Here is a 16,945-nt window from a genome sequence, read left to right as displayed (position 1 = left end):
GTGTATCAGAAGGATGACCTGACCTTCTGTGCTTGGCAGGATACAAAGGTTGTTTTGGTACTGTCAAACTACCATGAGCCCATGGCAGAAGGGTCTGTTAGGAGAAGACGGGGAGAAGACATCCAGAGAGAGGTCAGAGTGCCAGCGTGCGTCTCTGATTATCAGAAGCACATGAAGGGGGTCGATCTACTGGATCAGATGGTAAGCTATTATCAGTTCCAGCACCGGTCCAAGAAATGGTGGCGGAGGCTTTTTTTCTTTTTCCTGTCAGTCAGCTGCTACAATTCTTACATTGCTGCAAGGGTTGCTACAAAGAGTGGCAGGAGGACCTTGCACAGGAACTTGTCACCCCTGTGACAGCAAAGAGTGCTCCTCAGTGCGCTGCAGCACCTGTGACAGCCTCAGCCGAGCACGACTGTGAAAAGATCTTCGAGAAGAGAAAGAGCTGCAGGGAATGTTCACTGTCGAAGAGTGGCACTGAGGCCCGTCCTGGTGCAACAGTGTATGGCTGCAGACAGTGCAATGTGCCACTGCACATTGAGTGCTTTGGAAAGCATTACCGCAGCACTCGAAAGTAAATTTATGAGTTGTGTTTAGACTTGACTGTACCGTTCTGTTCATCTGTACACTCATGAAGTTCTGATTATATGGTTTCTGAAATGATTAGGTAAAGAAGAAGTAACCCTCTGTTTTGTTTTGTTCCATGTTCTGTGTTTCAGTGTCTATCACTTGTCACTTTGGTTCCTTAAAAGGATGAAATCAAATCAGATCTGTATTGATTTTCAAAATGTTTTTGATGTTTTTGATGTTTATTGATTTTTAAAAAATATGCAGTTGAAGTTTATGGCCAAGCAAGTCGTTCAAGCGGACAGCCAAATAATTAATCTCTCAATTGCCTTTTACTTCATGTTTTTATCTGCTATAGAGCCTGAGAAATTAAGGTTTTAGTATGCGTTGACAAATTTTTAATATTGTTCTGAAAACCCTCAGGTTTTGAGAGGGGGTTTACAGAAAAGTTTTTAGGCATAAAAAGGCCTTTTTTAGCAGGCGTTTTAGGCCTAAATGGGTTAAAGAGAGGCCTGATTCTCAGATATGCAGGTTGGATGGCTACGTGTAGGTCTGGGAAGAACTTCAGGCCAAAATCTTGCAAGCGAGCTGCTGGGTGAGGTGCAACGAGATGGAGCACTTGCTGAGTCATTTCCTGTATGGTTGGAGCCACAGGTTGAAGCGTATGCGTCCTTTGAGACCCCCTTTGATATAAAAGAGACCCCAAGGTACAGCTTACTTAAATTTTCTCGACTCAGTCACCTATTGCATCACTTCCTTTAGGGCTTCGGCCTCCTAATTGATCATTGTAGTATAATTGAATGCCCTCTTTCATATATATGATACCTCCACCACTGGGACGTGGCAACAATTCTCCAAATCCATATGGGGAGGGGGGGAGGGGGATGCTTGTGGACAGTAGGGGTGTACACCAGTGTTTCCGCTAGAAGAAATCAAATGAACACATTCAAAAATATTTGTTCTCTATTTAAAAGGTTTAATCTTCTCATGACTGAATGTTTGTATACAGCGCGCATGCTGTATGCGTGCAGGGTTGATGCGCTCCACTTTTTTCTGTGGAGAACCAGCGCCTTGAATGTTCCGCATAAAACGAAACCGGGTCGTTTTCGCCCGTTTCGGCTCCGTGTGGAGCCGACTTATTTCTAATCGGTCATTCTGACCGGAGACATTTAGAATTTTCGGTCCTCCTCATTTTTTTCCGGTCAAAGACCGATAATTACCGGACAACGGGAACTCTTGTGTACACTAGACATAAATAGGAAGCAAACTCAGGAGAAGGAATGACCTCTCACAAATATTTATTTAATAAATTGTTTCAAATAACCCTGCCTCGTTAAATCAATGAGCTTGGTGTTTTGCTTTCAAAAATAGCTTATAGAAGAAGTCTAAACTGCAGAAAATGAAAACAGCCAAGCTGCCTTTTAATGATACCTTTGAATATCTGTCTATTTTTTAACCATCGGACCCTAGTTTACAACAAAAACAACACAATTGACGGCAGCTCCTTTGCCTCGTGGTTTTAAGAGCCATGTAAGTATTAGAGGGGGCGGTCGATAGCAACCACCATAGCAACCATTACGCTCAAGTGACTGGATGCAGCCCCGTTGAAAAAATAGAATACCACCCTACACACTCAGGAGATTAATGATGTTTAAATTATTAGGACCATGAAGTCTTTATTTGCATGGGTTTACATTTCGTTCTGTGTAGCATGGAAAATCGGAGAAACACTCCCATTCAGAATGCATTAGTTTACATTTCGTTCTTTGAAGCATGGTTATTTTTATTTATTTTCAGTTTTTGAGGAGCGGCTTCAAAGATGGTAATTCTTCTGCAATAATCCAAAATCCAATGGAAAAACCCGTTGGCTTTTTGTCAAGGGAACCCAGGGCGATGCTCACTTCCGGGTTGACCAACACACGTCATCCCTCCACCACTCTACTGTAATTACACATGTTAAAGTTGAATGATAATGAATGAATTTATTCTTTATTCTGCCTTAGTATTTATTTATTTAGCAGTGAAATGCATTGTGTGTGTGTGTGTGTGTGTGTGTGTGTGACGCTAATTTATGTTGAAATGCGACTGGGTTGGCTCTCAGATATACGTGTTTCTAACAATGATATCATTAAAAGTTACATAAAGTAATGGTTTAATAACACAAACGCAGGAAACACGTGACCTGCTAGTTTAGCGAAAGCAGCGTCCCTAACAACCTGACGTCGTTGAAACATGCGAGCGAGACGATAAAATCTTCCTTATAACTATAAAACTAAAGATCAGACACAATCACTGACTGAAGATTATGCAAGTAAAAAGTATATTTCTCGCTAGAAATGTTATTAGAAACACGTTTAATGGTGAATCGGTCCTAAAATATTGCATTTCCCTTTCAGATAATAAAGATTAATAAAGATCATACACATTCACTGACTGAAGATTATTCAAGGAAAAAGTACATTTCTCGCTAGAAATGTCATTAGAAACACGTTTAATGGTGAATCTCCTCATCCTCATCCTCATCCGCTTATCCGGGGTCGGGTCGCGGGGGGAGCAGCTCAAGCAGGGGGCCCCAGACTTCTCTTTCCCGGGCCACATTGACCAGCTCTGACGGGGGGATCCCGAGGCGTTCCCAGGCCAGTGTTGAGATATAATCTCTCCACCTAGTCCTGGGTCTTCCCCGAGGTCTCCTCCCCACTGGACGTGCCTGAAACACCTCCCAAGGAAGGCGCCCAGTGGGCATCCTTACCAGATGCCCGAACCACCTCAGCTGACTCCTTTCTAAGTAAAGGAGCAGCGGCTCTAATCCGAGTTCCTCACGGATGGCTGAGCTTCTCACCCTATCCCTAAGGGAGACGCCAGCCACCCTTCTGAGAAAACTCATCTCGGCCGCTTGTACCCGCGATCTCGTCCTTTCGGTCATCACCCAGCCCTCATGACCATAGGTGAGGATAGGAACGAAGATCGACCGGTAGATCGAGAGCTTTGCCTTGCGGCTCAGCTCTCTTTTCGTTACAACGGTGCGGTAAAGCGAACGCAATACCGCCCCCGCTGCTCCGATTCTCCGGCCAATCTCACGCTCCATAGTACCCTCACTCGCGAACAAGACCCCGAGGTACTTGAACTCCTTCACTTGGGCTAAGGACTCATTTCCTACCCGGAGTAAGCAATCCACCGGTTTCCTGCTAAGAGTCATGGCCTCAGATTTAGCGGTGCTGATCCTCATCCCAGCCGCTTCACACTCGGCCGCCAGCCGATCCAGTGAGTGCTGAAGGTCACAGGCCGATGATCCAATGAGGACCACATCATCTGCAAAAAGCAGTGACGAGATCCTCAGACCACCGAACTGCAACCCCTCCCCACCATGACTACGCCTCGACATCCTGTCCATGTATATCACAAACAGGATTGGTGACAAGGCGCAGCCCTGGCGGAGACCAGCACCCACTGAGAACGAAACTGACTGGCTGCCGAGAACACGAACACAGCTCTCGCTTTGGGAGTACAAAGATTGGATGGCCCTGAGGATAGACCCCCTTACCCCATACTCCCGCAGCACCTCCCACAGTTTCTCCCGGGGGACCCGGTCATACGCCTTCTCCAGATCCACAAAACACATGTAGACCGGATGGGCATACTCCCAGGCCCCCTCCAGGATCTCATCAATCCCTGGGGCTTTGCCACTGCGGAGATGTTTGACTACCTCAGTGACCTCCACCAGGGAAATTGACGACGAAACACCATCAACCTCGAGCTCTGCCTCCAACATAGAGGGCTTGTTATTCGGATTCAGGAGTTCCTCAAAGTGTTCCTTCCAACGTCCGACGACCTCCTCAGTTGAGGTCAACAGAGTCCCATCCTTACTGTACACAGCTTGGATGGTTCCCCGTTTCCCCCTCCTGAGGTGCCGGATAGTCTTCCAGAAACACTTTGGTGCCGACCGAAAGTCCTTCTCCATGGCCTCTCCGAACTTCTCCCACACCCGCTGCTTAGCCTCCGACACGGCAGCCGCTGCAGCCCTTCGAGCCTGTCGGTACCCTGCAACCGAGTCAGGAGTCCTCCAGGATATCATATCCCGGAAGGCCTCCTTCTTCAATCGGACGGCTTCCCTGACCACCGGTGTCCGAGGGTTACCGCCCCTTGAGGAGCCTAAGACCCTGAAGCCACAGCTAGCCACCGCAGCTTCAGCAATGGAGGCTTTGAACACCGCCCACTCCGGCTCAATGCCCCCAACCTCCACAGGAATGCCAGAAAAGCTCCGCCGGAGGTGTGAGTTGAAGATACCTAGGACGGGGGCCTCCTCCAGACGTTCCCAGTTCACCCGCACTACTCGTTTGGGCTTACCAGGTCTATCCGGAAATTTCCCCCATTCCCTGATCCAACTCACAACCAGATGGTGGTCGGTTGACAGTTCCGCCCCTCTCTTTACCCGAGTGTCCAAAACATGCGGCCTCAGATCAGATGGTGAATCTGTCCTAAAATATTGCATTTCCCATTCAGTTAATGCTGGGTTTTGCGTATCATATGCACACGAAATGGACGCATCCGCCCTCTACAGTAGTTAATGCTGGGTTTTGCGTATCATATGCACGCAAAATGGTCATTTGGCGTATGTACTGCACGCATTTGGAAAGTGTCAAACCGTGCAATCAGTACGCATATTGGTGAGACTGGGTTGAGTACATCTATGTATCTAGGCGTAGGGTCTAGTATAGTATATTTAAGCAATAGATCACGCCAGGCTGTGGTATGTGCTCATTATACCACTGTTAAGGGGCGTTGTCCGGCCCCGATGCGCAGCGGAGGGCCGGCGACCCCCTTCACAGTGGTATAATGAGCCCATGCCACTGACTGAAGTGATCTATTGCTTTTATACAACGATTGCTTTTTTACTATTATGGCGAAACGAAAGTCATAGACACACTACATTTAAAAAGAAACCAAGAAAGTCAAAATAGCCGTTTAATTAAAGAATACAAAAAAGTAGTCCCTCCTGGCTGCCGCTATGCATCGACGGTCGCTATGCAACACACTTTAGCGTCCCTCCGAGAGAAGGCTCCGATAGAGCGGTTCGCTGGCAATTTATCCTATGGAGCAGTTCACTCGCCGTGTGCCTAAGCTTTTGTTAGTCTCTCCATCGCCTTGCTCACTCCCGGAGTAACAACATTTACACGCTCTCCATCCTCCAACATATGTTTTACTTTGTAACTGTTTCTACTTCCAGGCGCGGAGTGATATGCAAACTTTCACAAAATGATCGGTCGTCATAGCAGTTATGTATACGCTCATTATACAACAGTTGGGAACCAATCAGATCGCTGGATTTAGGTCCCCCGTGGTATAAATATCTATATGTAGAGTCTAGTATAGTATATCTATCAATATGTATTTGTAGAGTCTAGCATAGTATATCCATGTCTATATCTTTGTGTAGAGTCTAGTATAGTATATCTATCCTGCTCTTCTCCCGCTGTTCTCCTGATGGGCCGTATTGTGAATAACATATCCTGACATTGGTATCCTGAAAAAAAAACCTACCCCTGAGGTAGTATTTTCACCGGCGGAAGTGTAAATTACCTATGTGTGAATGAGGCATAGAATGTCGGTATTTAGGCACCCTAAAATCTGCCCGTTGCCTTTTATTTGCTGAATGTAATTTTTTTTTTTTAAAATGTTGCCACTGCTCTGCAGTCATTCATGGTGAACCCTAAAAAAGATAAGTCTTCATAACCCTAAAAGTATACCTTATACAATACATTCAAATACATGAGCTCACAGCTGCACACGTATATAGAAAATGATTTTTTTTCTATATACACGTTAGTTGAACATTATATGGTCCCGGCATTCCAATCCCTGTTTTCTCAGTTAAACACAGAAATCAACTACATCTTTCCCAGTGTTCAACGGAATATATGATGCATCGCTGCAGCCACATTTAAGATGATCACGATGAGTTCCGCCCATTCTGCCTCCGTTTTGTCTGTGGTCAAACCAAAAGAAACTAGAGTGACAGCTGCCGCACTTAACCTGCCTCTTGTAAACTTGGGCCCTACGTCATATTCTGCCCCTTGCAAGCCCACCCCCCTAGACCCCCCATTGATTCTACTGATGTCGGAATGACATTGATGTCCACATATAAAGCATCAAGTGTGAATCATCCTTAGGGTTGAATGTCCTGATATACAAATACGGCGAAAAGACTGAGGACATGTGTAAAAAAAGGCATATGTGTAGAGTCTAGTGTAGTGTATGCATCCATCTTTATCTATGTAGAGTCAAGTGTAGTGCATCTATTTAGGTGTAGGTCCGTTGCTCCCCCTCTCCCCCTTCCCTTTACCAGCTGCTAATTAACAGCTTGTTTTTGTGGAAGTGCAAAATCAGAGAAAAGAAAGTCCTCTATATGCAGGACCCCATTCACACAGGACCCCCTTGGAGAACTGGTCCAGGTGTGAGGAGGGGTGTGGTCAGGTTTCCCTAGCGGCCATTTGGATGAACTCACCCATGGGTTCCTTGATGACCCGGTAGTAGTCCGGAGCGTCGTTGGTGTCCACGGGCTCCAGGAAGGGCCACGCCATTTTATGGGCCTGCGAGACAGAGAGCGATAACTAAACAGAGATGTAATGTGACACTCACAGAGGAATACAAATGGTATCAAATCTAACTTTTTCTAATTGAAAAATCTATCAATGCGACCAAATGTGAGCCTTTCTGAAGCTACTGCCCCAGAAGTCTGCTGTTCGAATTGCGTGCCATGGCATCTGACCTGCAGCGAGCGCAGGATTCTCCTCAGGCCCTCGTTGTCCTTGTCGGTGAGCGGCGTGAGCACGGTCATGGCGTCCTCCGTGGACTGGCACTGCGGACACACGTATTGGTCGATGTGGGTGGCCTCACTCTGCAGGATGCCCACGCATCGCCCGTGGTACCAGTTTTGGCAGCGGTCGCAGCCGATGTAGAACCTGTGGACGCACAGGGGGAGACCAGGGTGTCAGCGCTGAGACACAGGGGGTCAGCGCTGATACATATGGGTCAGCGCTGAGATGCAGGGGGATGGGTCTATGAAAGCACGCATAAGCACGCATTTCGAAACATCAACCGATGAGCGCAACAAGCGCAGAATCATAACCAATTGAAATTCACATAGGTCCACGAACCCCAGACGAGCTGCTCTTCCTCCTGAGCTACTGCCTTAAGAACTTGGTAAGGGAAAGGGTAAGGGTTAGTCAGCAGGGTTGTAGGAGAGCCATTTGGTGAAGATGCTTGACAACTATTTGGTAGAAGGTATGTGGAGGTGTGCTTTACAGGTGGATAACCTTTCACAAATCTGAATATTTTATCTGAAACCTGGTTCAGCAGGACGCTGCATAGCCTCCGCTTTTACCCCCCAATGCCCCTTCTCCTCCCTTATTCTCCTAAGAACACCAATCACACACTTACTGTATATTGTACGTCCTGGCACAAAACATTTTTAGGGGTCCAAGCCAACAGGTTGGATCCCTATTGTTTTTGTAAGGATTTTTCTTATTAGGGGTCCAAGCCAACAGGTTGGATCCCTATTGTTTTTGTAAGGATTATTATTCCTATACTTGCCCCCCTAAAAGTGATACCACAGCCCAAACCGTAAATGGTGCCGACACGCGAATTGCATGACTAGATCCAGATCTGTTCGGACTAAGCAGACGACAAAATCCAGACCTGCCGGCCACTAGGTGGCGCTATACCAAGGAATACGCGTTTGGGGCTTTAACTCCCACACCGAACCTCCCACATTCAAAACTTTATACACACAGATGCACTGGAGTCTGCTGCATCTTTTGGCCTAGGCCACGCCCATTTGCGTCACTGAATATTTTTCGCTAAATCGCGAAAACCGCAAAACTGTTTTTTCCCTACTCCTCCCACATTTCTTGACCAATCGACACCAAACTTTGCACACGACATCTTCAGACGCACACGCAAAGAATGCATGAAACACTTTTTTGATCAGACCTTCGACGACGAAACGGTAGCGTTTTGAATATTGGTTTATTAGCTAAATTAGACGTGGAATATCAAAAATCCAAAGAAATCCAAAATTAGACATCGGATCGAGTCCACATTTTACACACATATTGGTGCTAACCTTAATGTCGTTCGATAAAAAAATCGGAAAATTTCGCCATTAGGGGGCGCAATAAACGAGGAAATTGTATATCTTCTACAAAATTTCGCCGCGAAAACGCTTCACTGACTTCTCGCTACTCCTACCACAGTCAAATCCTTTGTATCCACAGGTTCAGGGTAGCGTTTTGAACACATGCTTCGCTTTGTGCCGGCGAAACGCACATTTCTTGTCGCGTTGTGCCGGCGAAATGCACACTTCTTGGACCCCTGCATAACTGCTTGCAGTTCTAGTTATTATTCCTGCGCTAAAACTGGTACCACAGCCCAAACCGTAAATGGTGCCGACACGCCAATTGCATGACTAGATCCAGGTCCGGCACCGCTACTCAGATAACCAAATCCAGACACGCCGGCCACTAGGTGGCGCTATACCAAGGGAAAACGCGTTTGGGGCTATAACTCCCACACCGAACCTTTCACAGTCAAAAACTTGTACCCACATATTCACTGGAGTCTGCTGCATCTTTTGGGCTAGGCCACGCCCATTTGCGTCCATGAATATTTTTCGCTAAATCGCGAAAACCGCAAAACAGTTTTTTCCCTACTCCTCCCACATTTCTTGACCAATCAACACCAAACTTTGCACACGACATCTTCAGACGCACACGCAAAGAATGCATGAACCACTTTTTTGATCTGACCTTCGACGACGAAACGGTAGCGTTTTGAATATTGGTTTATTAGCTAAATTACACGTGGAAAATTAAAAAAACAGAAAATTCCAAAATTAGACATCGGATCGAGTCCAAATTTTAGACACATGTTGGTGTTAACCTTAATGACGTTCGATAAAAATTTTGGAAAATTTCGCCATTGGGGGGCGCAATAAACGAGGAAATTGTATATCTTCTACAAAATTTCGCCGCGAAAACGCTACACTGACTTCTCGCTACTCCTACCACAGTCAAATCCTTTGTATCCACAGGTTCAGGGTAGCGTTTTGAACATATGCTCCGCGTTGTGCCGGCGAAATGCACATTTCTTGTCGCGTTGTGCCGGCGAAATGCACACTTCTTGGACCCCTGCATAACTGCTTGCAGTTCTAGTTTTTTATTGTTTCTTGTAATACACTTTCTTCTAATAAATGTACTAGTTGTAGGTAGCTAAGGATAAACAAATCTGCTAAATGCCCTAAATGTAAATGTGAATAAAATGTGTTGATCCACAGTGATTAAATGTCTCCCTCTCAACAGGACTTTGTTATGACCCACTGATGCATCAGCCCTGATCTGTGACACAGTTGAAGCTGTGACCACGTACTGGGACTCATCGTAGGGTGTCTGGCAGATGCAGTACAGCTCCTCAGTGTTCCCCTCCTGCGCCCTCTTGCACTCGGCGCAGATGTAGTCGTCCATCTTCTTTGCCTCCTTCTCCGTGATGCCCACACACTCGCCGTGGTACCAGTTGGTGCACAGGTCGCAGCCGATGTAGAACCTGGTGACAGAACCCCAGGGGGTGTTACTCAAATACCTGGAGGTAACATGTCTGTTGTGACCCAAAGTTCGGGTTCACTGGAGGCTGGATCCTGACAGCCATGATAACCAAACTCAAAATGGAACAACACGCTAGATCTGCATGAGAGGAATCAACTGAACCTCGCTGTGCAGCTGGGCTCAAGTCCTCTCCTGACAGGAGTAAACCTGCTTTTCCAGTGTTGTAAAGAGCTGCTCACTTGGACTCGTCGTAGGGCGTCTTGCAGACGCAGTACAGCTTGATGTCCTTGCGGTTCTCCTTGGAGCTTGTGGTGGATATCATCTTCTTCCTCTTTCCCTTGGCGCTGGCCGTAGCAGCCCCCAGCCCTGCGGGGCCCTCCCTCTTCCTCTTGTGGACGGGGACTGGGCCGGCCCTGAGCGGAGAGGCGGAGGCAGGGTGGTGCTGCTGTTGATGATGATGGTGGTGCTGGGCGGGGGGGGCGTGTCCCTTGCCGAAGGGGGCGTGTTGGTGGTGTGGGGTGTTGTGGGCGGCGGCCTGGGCTCTCTCCTTCTCCCGCCGCATCCGCAGCAGGTCCCTCTTCAGCTCCTCCTACAGGCGGGGAGGGAGGTCAACACTGTGCAGCTCTCTGAGGCTGAAAGCTCAGCCTCAGAGAGGCAGGTAACCAGCGGCTCTCTCTGAAGCTTTCAGCCTCAGAGAGGCTTTCTTTCTTACATTACATTCTTCCTGTTCTTAATATCATATGTATAGATCAGTTTCTGTGTTTATTCCTACTGTTGTTCCAAATAGGATCAATAAATAGCATAATATAATTTATCTGTGTGGCAAGGCCGCAACTCATTATTTTTAGTCAATCTAACATAATTTCTTTTAAGATCATTGATTGCTTCAAATAAAAATGAAAAGAAGCCCATGATTACTCACCAGAGTAAACATGGGGGACTCGAATGTGCTTTATTTTATAAATATCCGTGAACCAATGAATAAACCAATTACATTTCTGAAGCATTGAGCAGACATTGTGTATGTGATTTAGATGGGATTAGATTTGCTCAAGGTTCCGCGCCCGACTAATGGATGGACGAATCAATCTTCAGCAAGAGGCCGAGGGTGACTAATGAAGTGGTGACGAATGAAGGGCCTTCAGCACTCTGAACCTGTGGCTCCACAGAGCTCCACATCAGAACCTCACTTTCAAGGGAGAACCCAGTCGGGCTCAGGGCAAGTAGTGCCCGGGGATGGAAGCAGCAACATTCTGCTGTACCTGGGCCTGCAGCTGCAACTCCTTGTCCAGCAGCGCCCTCTTTTTCAGGATCTCCGTCTTGAGGCTCTCCTTGTGGCGGTACAACAGTGAGGACAGCTTGCTGGCATTGGCGTTCCTCCTCTTCTGCTCCACCACCTCCTCCTTCCGGCGCCTCTTGGCAGTCTGCTTCTCGTCGCGGTCGATGCGGTCCAGGATGTACTTCATTACCTGGTTGCACGTGATCATCCTGCACAACAGACAACATCACAGCACACGTGAGGGGGTGATGATCCTAGTCCGACCCGTTTTACCGTAATGGGGTTTAGACGGACTGCTGAGGCTCAGAAGGAGTTCCTCTTCCTCCTCTCATCTCCTTCAGCCAGGGGGCCGAGATGTGTTCCCCCACCATCAGCAGGAACCAGCCAATTCCTGGCATGTCTCGCTGGGCGCTGGTCTGTCTCCCCAAGACACTTTGTGAGAAAATGTTGACTCCAAGTAGCAATCAAAAGAGGGTTTTTGATAGGAAGATAAGCACATGTGAGCGCGCGCGCACGCGCACACACACACACACACACACACACACACACACACACACACACACACACACACACACACACACACACACACACACACACACACACACACACACTAAAGTTAGGATACCGCAGTAGACGCGTGAAATCCAACTGCAAATTAAATGTACAACCAAGATGTCAGATGTACAAGGGCAGAGAACTTACTTGCTCTATTGATTTAGTCTGTCCATCTGGTCTGGAAATGTGTGAATCTGCATGGAGCTGTTTGGGATGTAATGTGCATGCGTGATGTAATGTGCGTGTGTGGTGTGCGTATGGTGTTTTCAGTGCAGCTTGATCTGACTGTAAACGGCCTCAGCTCAGACACTCAACTCCAGAGCCAAGTCGTGGTCACGCCAGGGTCACAGGGACCAGCGGGGTCACAGTCATAAACACACCGCTGACTTGTGTCTGTAAGTGCACGCACACGCACGTACGCACGCATGCACACACTTTTGCTAATTTCCGTGTGTATGCTCGCATGTGCGTTTTCCGTATGTGCTGGTGTGTGATTGTGTGTGTTGACCTCTGGTTTTCCTCCCTCTCAGCAGGTGTCATGGTCTTCTTTTGCTTCAAATGTTCGATGACGGCATTCTGCTTCATCACCACCTAAAACACACATACACACACCATCATGGATAATTGTGAAGGAGTGGAATAGACCGGCCCACCCAGACCCCCCTCAACAACACTAGACCCAGACCCCCCTGGACAACACTAGACTACCCAGACCCACCTGGACAACACTAGACTACCCAGACCCACCTGGACAACACTAAACCAGGCTACCCAGATCCCCCTGGACAACACTAAACCAGGCTACCCAGATCCCCCTGGACAACACTAGACTAGGGTACCCAGACCCCCTTGGACAACACTAGACCGGCCCCAGACCCCCCTAGACAACACTAGACTAGGGAACCCAGACCCCCCTGGACAATACTAGACCGGCCCCAGATCCCCCTGGACAACACTAGACCAGGCTACCCAGACCCCCCTGGACAACACTAGACCGGCCCCAGTACCCCCTAGACAACACTAGACCGGACAACCCAGACCCCCCTGGACAATACTAGACCGGCCCAAGACCACCCCTGCTCCCAGCACCTGTTTCTGCAGCAGGTGTCCGGCGGTGTGGGGGGTCTGCTCCCGCTTGGCCTCGGCCGCCTGCTTCTTCTTCTGCTGCTGTTGCTCCCTGAGCTGCTGAATCCTCTGGAGCTGCTCCTGCACCGAGGCCGTCTGGATGGTCACCACGTTGCCCACCTAGACACACAGACACACAGACACACAGACACACAGACACACACAAACACACACACACACACACACACACACACACACACACACACACACACACACACACACACACACAGTCTATACAGGTAGGTCACCAAACCAACAACTAGCTGTTGGGAAGGGTTGCCCACTAATTAGGGTGGTTTGGTGTTTTGAAGCGTGCTGTGTTTCAGCCAAAGGGCCAGGTTGAAGGTGCTTCATGCTGTGTGGGAAACCCATGTAATGTAAAGCCCATGTAAAACCACTGGAATTCTGTCACCGTTGTGGGCTAACAGATGTTATGAGGGCTTTCAGACACTCGAGAAGCATCAACCAAACCAAAACCAACTATTCAAGGTGGGGGGGAAAATCATATTTGATGTTCTAAAATTATATTCTAATCTGTGGCATGGGCTAGTACAGGAGGAAAGCAACACATCTAATAATTTATGAGAATAAAAGGCAAATAGTGTATTTGCCAATCTGTCTTTGTCAAGTGGCGATTCCGTTTCCCTCCATGTTTAATGTCCAACCCTTCACCCTTATTCTCTCTGAGGCCTCACTACTGATTCCAAGACTCAAACACTGCTGGGTGATGCAAGGTCACCAAGCAGGTGCAGTTTTATACAACAAGGTAACACAACACTTGAGGCTGTGGGAGGGGCATACCTGGGGCTGCAGCCCGGGCACACCCACCACCTGGGGGGGCGGCTGCAGAGGGGCTCGGCCCGCCTGCGCCTTCACCTGGAGGGGCGTGGGGGACTGGATGGGCATGTGGGCCTGGGTCTGGGGGGGCAGCTGTCCCTGTGGCGTGACCAGAGGGGGGGTGCCAGGCGCGGCCTGGGGCGTTGCCCCCGCCTGCACGGGGGCGGCCGCCTGCTGAGCGGGCTGGGCTGGGGCCTTGGTGGAGGTCTGGAGCAGGCCTGAGACTACCGTAGCTGATAAGGGGAAGAGAGTCCTCAGCGAAGAAAACACAAATGGTTGTCCCTGTCATGACCCAAAAAATCCCCGCCATCCCTCCTACCTGTGGGCGTGGCTGCGGATGCAACCGGGGTGAATAGGAAGCGCTGGAATTGTCCGTTGGGCAGGGCCGCCTGCATGAGCTGCTGACCTGGCCCGGGGATCACAGTCACCCCCTGGGGGATGAGCTGCAGCTGGCCCGCCGTCTGGCCCTGGCCCTGCACCATCACCGTCAGGCCCTGCTGGGCCACGCCCGCGGACATGCCCCCCACCGCTGGACGCTCTGCCCCCGCCACCCCCTGCTGCTTCTGGAGAGGAGAGCATGGAAATGACTTGCTCAGAGACAATACTTTCCTGGGTTAGCTAAGGAGACCACTATCCTGGGTTAGTTCAGAGACACTTTCCTGGGTCAGTTCAGAGACATTATGCTGGGTTAGTTCAGAGACACTACCATGGGTTAGTTCAGAGACACTATCCTGGGTTAGTTAATGAGAACATTATGCTGGGTTAGTTAAAGGGGTAGCTCGGAATTTTGGACATAGGGCCTGATTCCCAAGTGAGCATTGGTATTCTTTATCATTGGAGACAGTTTTCAACACATTTCATTCAGTCCTTCTAGTTACAGAGTTCGCTCGTGCTAGGCTAGCGCACGTCAACGGGCAATGCTAGCCTGCTAATAAAAACAGTGTTACCCACTCCACAGTACACCCGAGGTAAATCAATTATAACGACAGACTATAAATTTAAATGTCTGTTTATAGAATAATGTTAGAAATAAAACCAACCTTGCATTGCATTGCATTTTGATTGAATTGCTGGGTCACAGCAGCAGTGTTATATTCCTGGTAGTACGCTACGGCAGCGGCGGACTAACTAGGTTACCAGCTCTAGTTTGTTTACCTGCCGCTGTCATTGCTACAAACGCAGAGTACAGTGAACGAAGGAATTCTATAAGCGTATTCAATTAACAAGATATGGCCACGTTTGGAGGACTTAGCGATGCATCTGCTTTTGAAGACGATTATGAGGAATTTGTTGTATTCAACGAACAGTACATGTACGAGCCGGTGTTTTGATGTCCAAGCCAGCAGCAACAAGCCACAGTTGAGTCCTTTCTGGATCTCGCACTGGAAATTGGTGGAAATTTTGTGGTGCCCCTCTGTAGCGTATATTTCTACAATTTCTAAAAGCACACTGAACCACCATGTTGCCTAGTCGTTCAATTGCGCTTCTGTCCCACGCTTCTCTGTTTACGTTCTTCTGTCGTGATTCGGTTACAAAACTAACCGGTGCATAGTAAAATTCCGCTTCTGCTGAGCAAGTAGTCCCTCGATGATTCATGCGATGCAAGGTTAGTTTTATTTCTAACATTATTCTATCAACACAGACATTAAAATCTATAGTCTGGCGTTATAATTAATTTACCTCGGGTGTACTGTGGAGTGGGTAAGACTGTTTTTAATAGCAGGCTAGCATTGCCCGTTGCCGTGCGCTAGCCTAGCACGAGCGAACTCTGCAACTAGAAGGACTGAATGAAATGTGTTGAAAACTGTCTCCAATGATAAAGAATACCAATGCTCACTTGGGAATCAGGCCCTATGTCCAAAATTCCGAACTACCCCTTTAAGGAGAACACTGTCCTGGGTTAGTTAAGAAGAACACTATCCTGGGTTAATTAAGGAGGACACAAACCTGGGTTAGCTGGGACAGCTGGGTGAGGGTCAGTTTGAACTGGCCCTGTTGAGGTCGCGGGATGGCGGTCTGCCCGAGCCCCAGGGGGCCGGCTAGCCGTTGGCCTGTGGGTGCGGGGCTGGCTACTGTTGTGGTGACAGCCTGGCCACGGATGATCTGGGTTACAACCTGCTGCCCGCTATGACCTAGGGAGAGGGGCGTTGGGGTCACTGGCAGGACCTTAAGATAAACTGGTATAGAAACTGCTAGCAGATAACCATACGCCCACTGCATAGACATAGGAACAATGAGCAGTCAGGTGGACAGGAGGGAGAGGTTACCTTGCTGAACCACAAGGGGGGTTCGCAGGATGGTCTTGCCGAGAGCTCCCGCCTGCTGGACGGGTGTTCTGATCACCGTCATTCCTGGCCGGATCTGACCTCCAGCAGGCAGCATCTGCTATGACCATTTAATCAGAGTATTAACCATTTGTCATAAGCGCAAACTAAGTTTCCACTACCAAATCCAAAACAGATGCGGGACACAACTTTGCCAGAACCGTCCCCAATAAGCTCAGAGTTTATCCCAGCAGTTCTTCAATAGGCCACATCAAACCGGTAGGTAGGGTGAGAACTAACCAATGGTTAAAGATGTGGTCAGGCTTTTATGCGATTTAAGTATCGAATCAGTAGACGGTGATGGAAACACCAAAATACACATTCAAATCCTGTAATTTGCAAAGAAGTTTTTCCGCTCGCTTGAGGTGGTTTTTGACTTATGCAAAAGAGAGTAAATGCGCAAAATTGGATATGGATACACACTTTTCGAAACAGCTGTGGCGTAGCGAACATTGAACAGACAGGACTGACAACGTCTTTTCGATTTCCGCATAATCCTGCCGACATCAACTTGTAGCGTCAATATATATATATATATATATTTTTTTTTTAAGCGTTTGTATACACAGACATCCTATATCATATATATATGATATAGGATGTCTATGTATATCCCTTAATTATACCGTGTCAATTAATCCCTGATATATGGACACCTGCCA

At 48.2% G+C, this 16,945-nt stretch overlaps 1 protein-coding gene across 5 annotated transcripts in view; it reads right to left on the bottom strand.

The window, feature by feature from the left end:
* The window catches only part of LOC130377423 (nucleosome-remodeling factor subunit BPTF-like), a 179,500-nt gene that overhangs the window by 15,897 nt on the left and 146,658 nt on the right, over positions 1-16,945 (bottom strand). For 4 of the 5 annotated variants that reach the window (XM_056584552.1, XM_056584572.1, XM_056584579.1 and 1 more), the window contains 11 exons: positions 16,227-16,344; positions 15,907-16,091; positions 14,279-14,522; positions 13,924-14,192; positions 13,087-13,242; positions 12,506-12,588; positions 11,426-11,651; positions 10,403-10,752; positions 9,991-10,164; positions 7,334-7,526; positions 7,070-7,154 (listed from right to left, as the gene is read on the bottom strand). In XM_056584552.1, coding sequence (XP_056440527.1) covers positions 7,070-7,154; positions 7,334-7,526; positions 9,991-10,164; positions 10,403-10,752; positions 11,426-11,651; positions 12,506-12,588; positions 13,087-13,242; positions 13,924-14,192; positions 14,279-14,522; positions 15,907-16,091; positions 16,227-16,344 — 2,083 coding nt within the window. The remainder of the gene's footprint in view (positions 1-7,069; positions 7,155-7,333; positions 7,527-9,990; positions 10,165-10,402; positions 10,753-11,425; positions 11,652-12,505; positions 12,589-13,086; positions 13,243-13,923; positions 14,193-14,278; positions 14,523-15,906; positions 16,092-16,226; positions 16,345-16,945) is intronic. The other variant, XM_056584561.1, reaches the window with a different exon arrangement.

This window comes from Gadus chalcogrammus, chromosome 3 (genome assembly GCF_026213295.1).
Source record: "Gadus chalcogrammus isolate NIFS_2021 chromosome 3, NIFS_Gcha_1.0, whole genome shotgun sequence".
Classification (NCBI taxonomy): domain Eukaryota; kingdom Metazoa; phylum Chordata; class Actinopteri; order Gadiformes; family Gadidae; genus Gadus; species Gadus chalcogrammus.
Note: the sequence above shows the minus strand (reverse complement) of the source record. Positions and strands in the feature narration are given on the sequence as shown.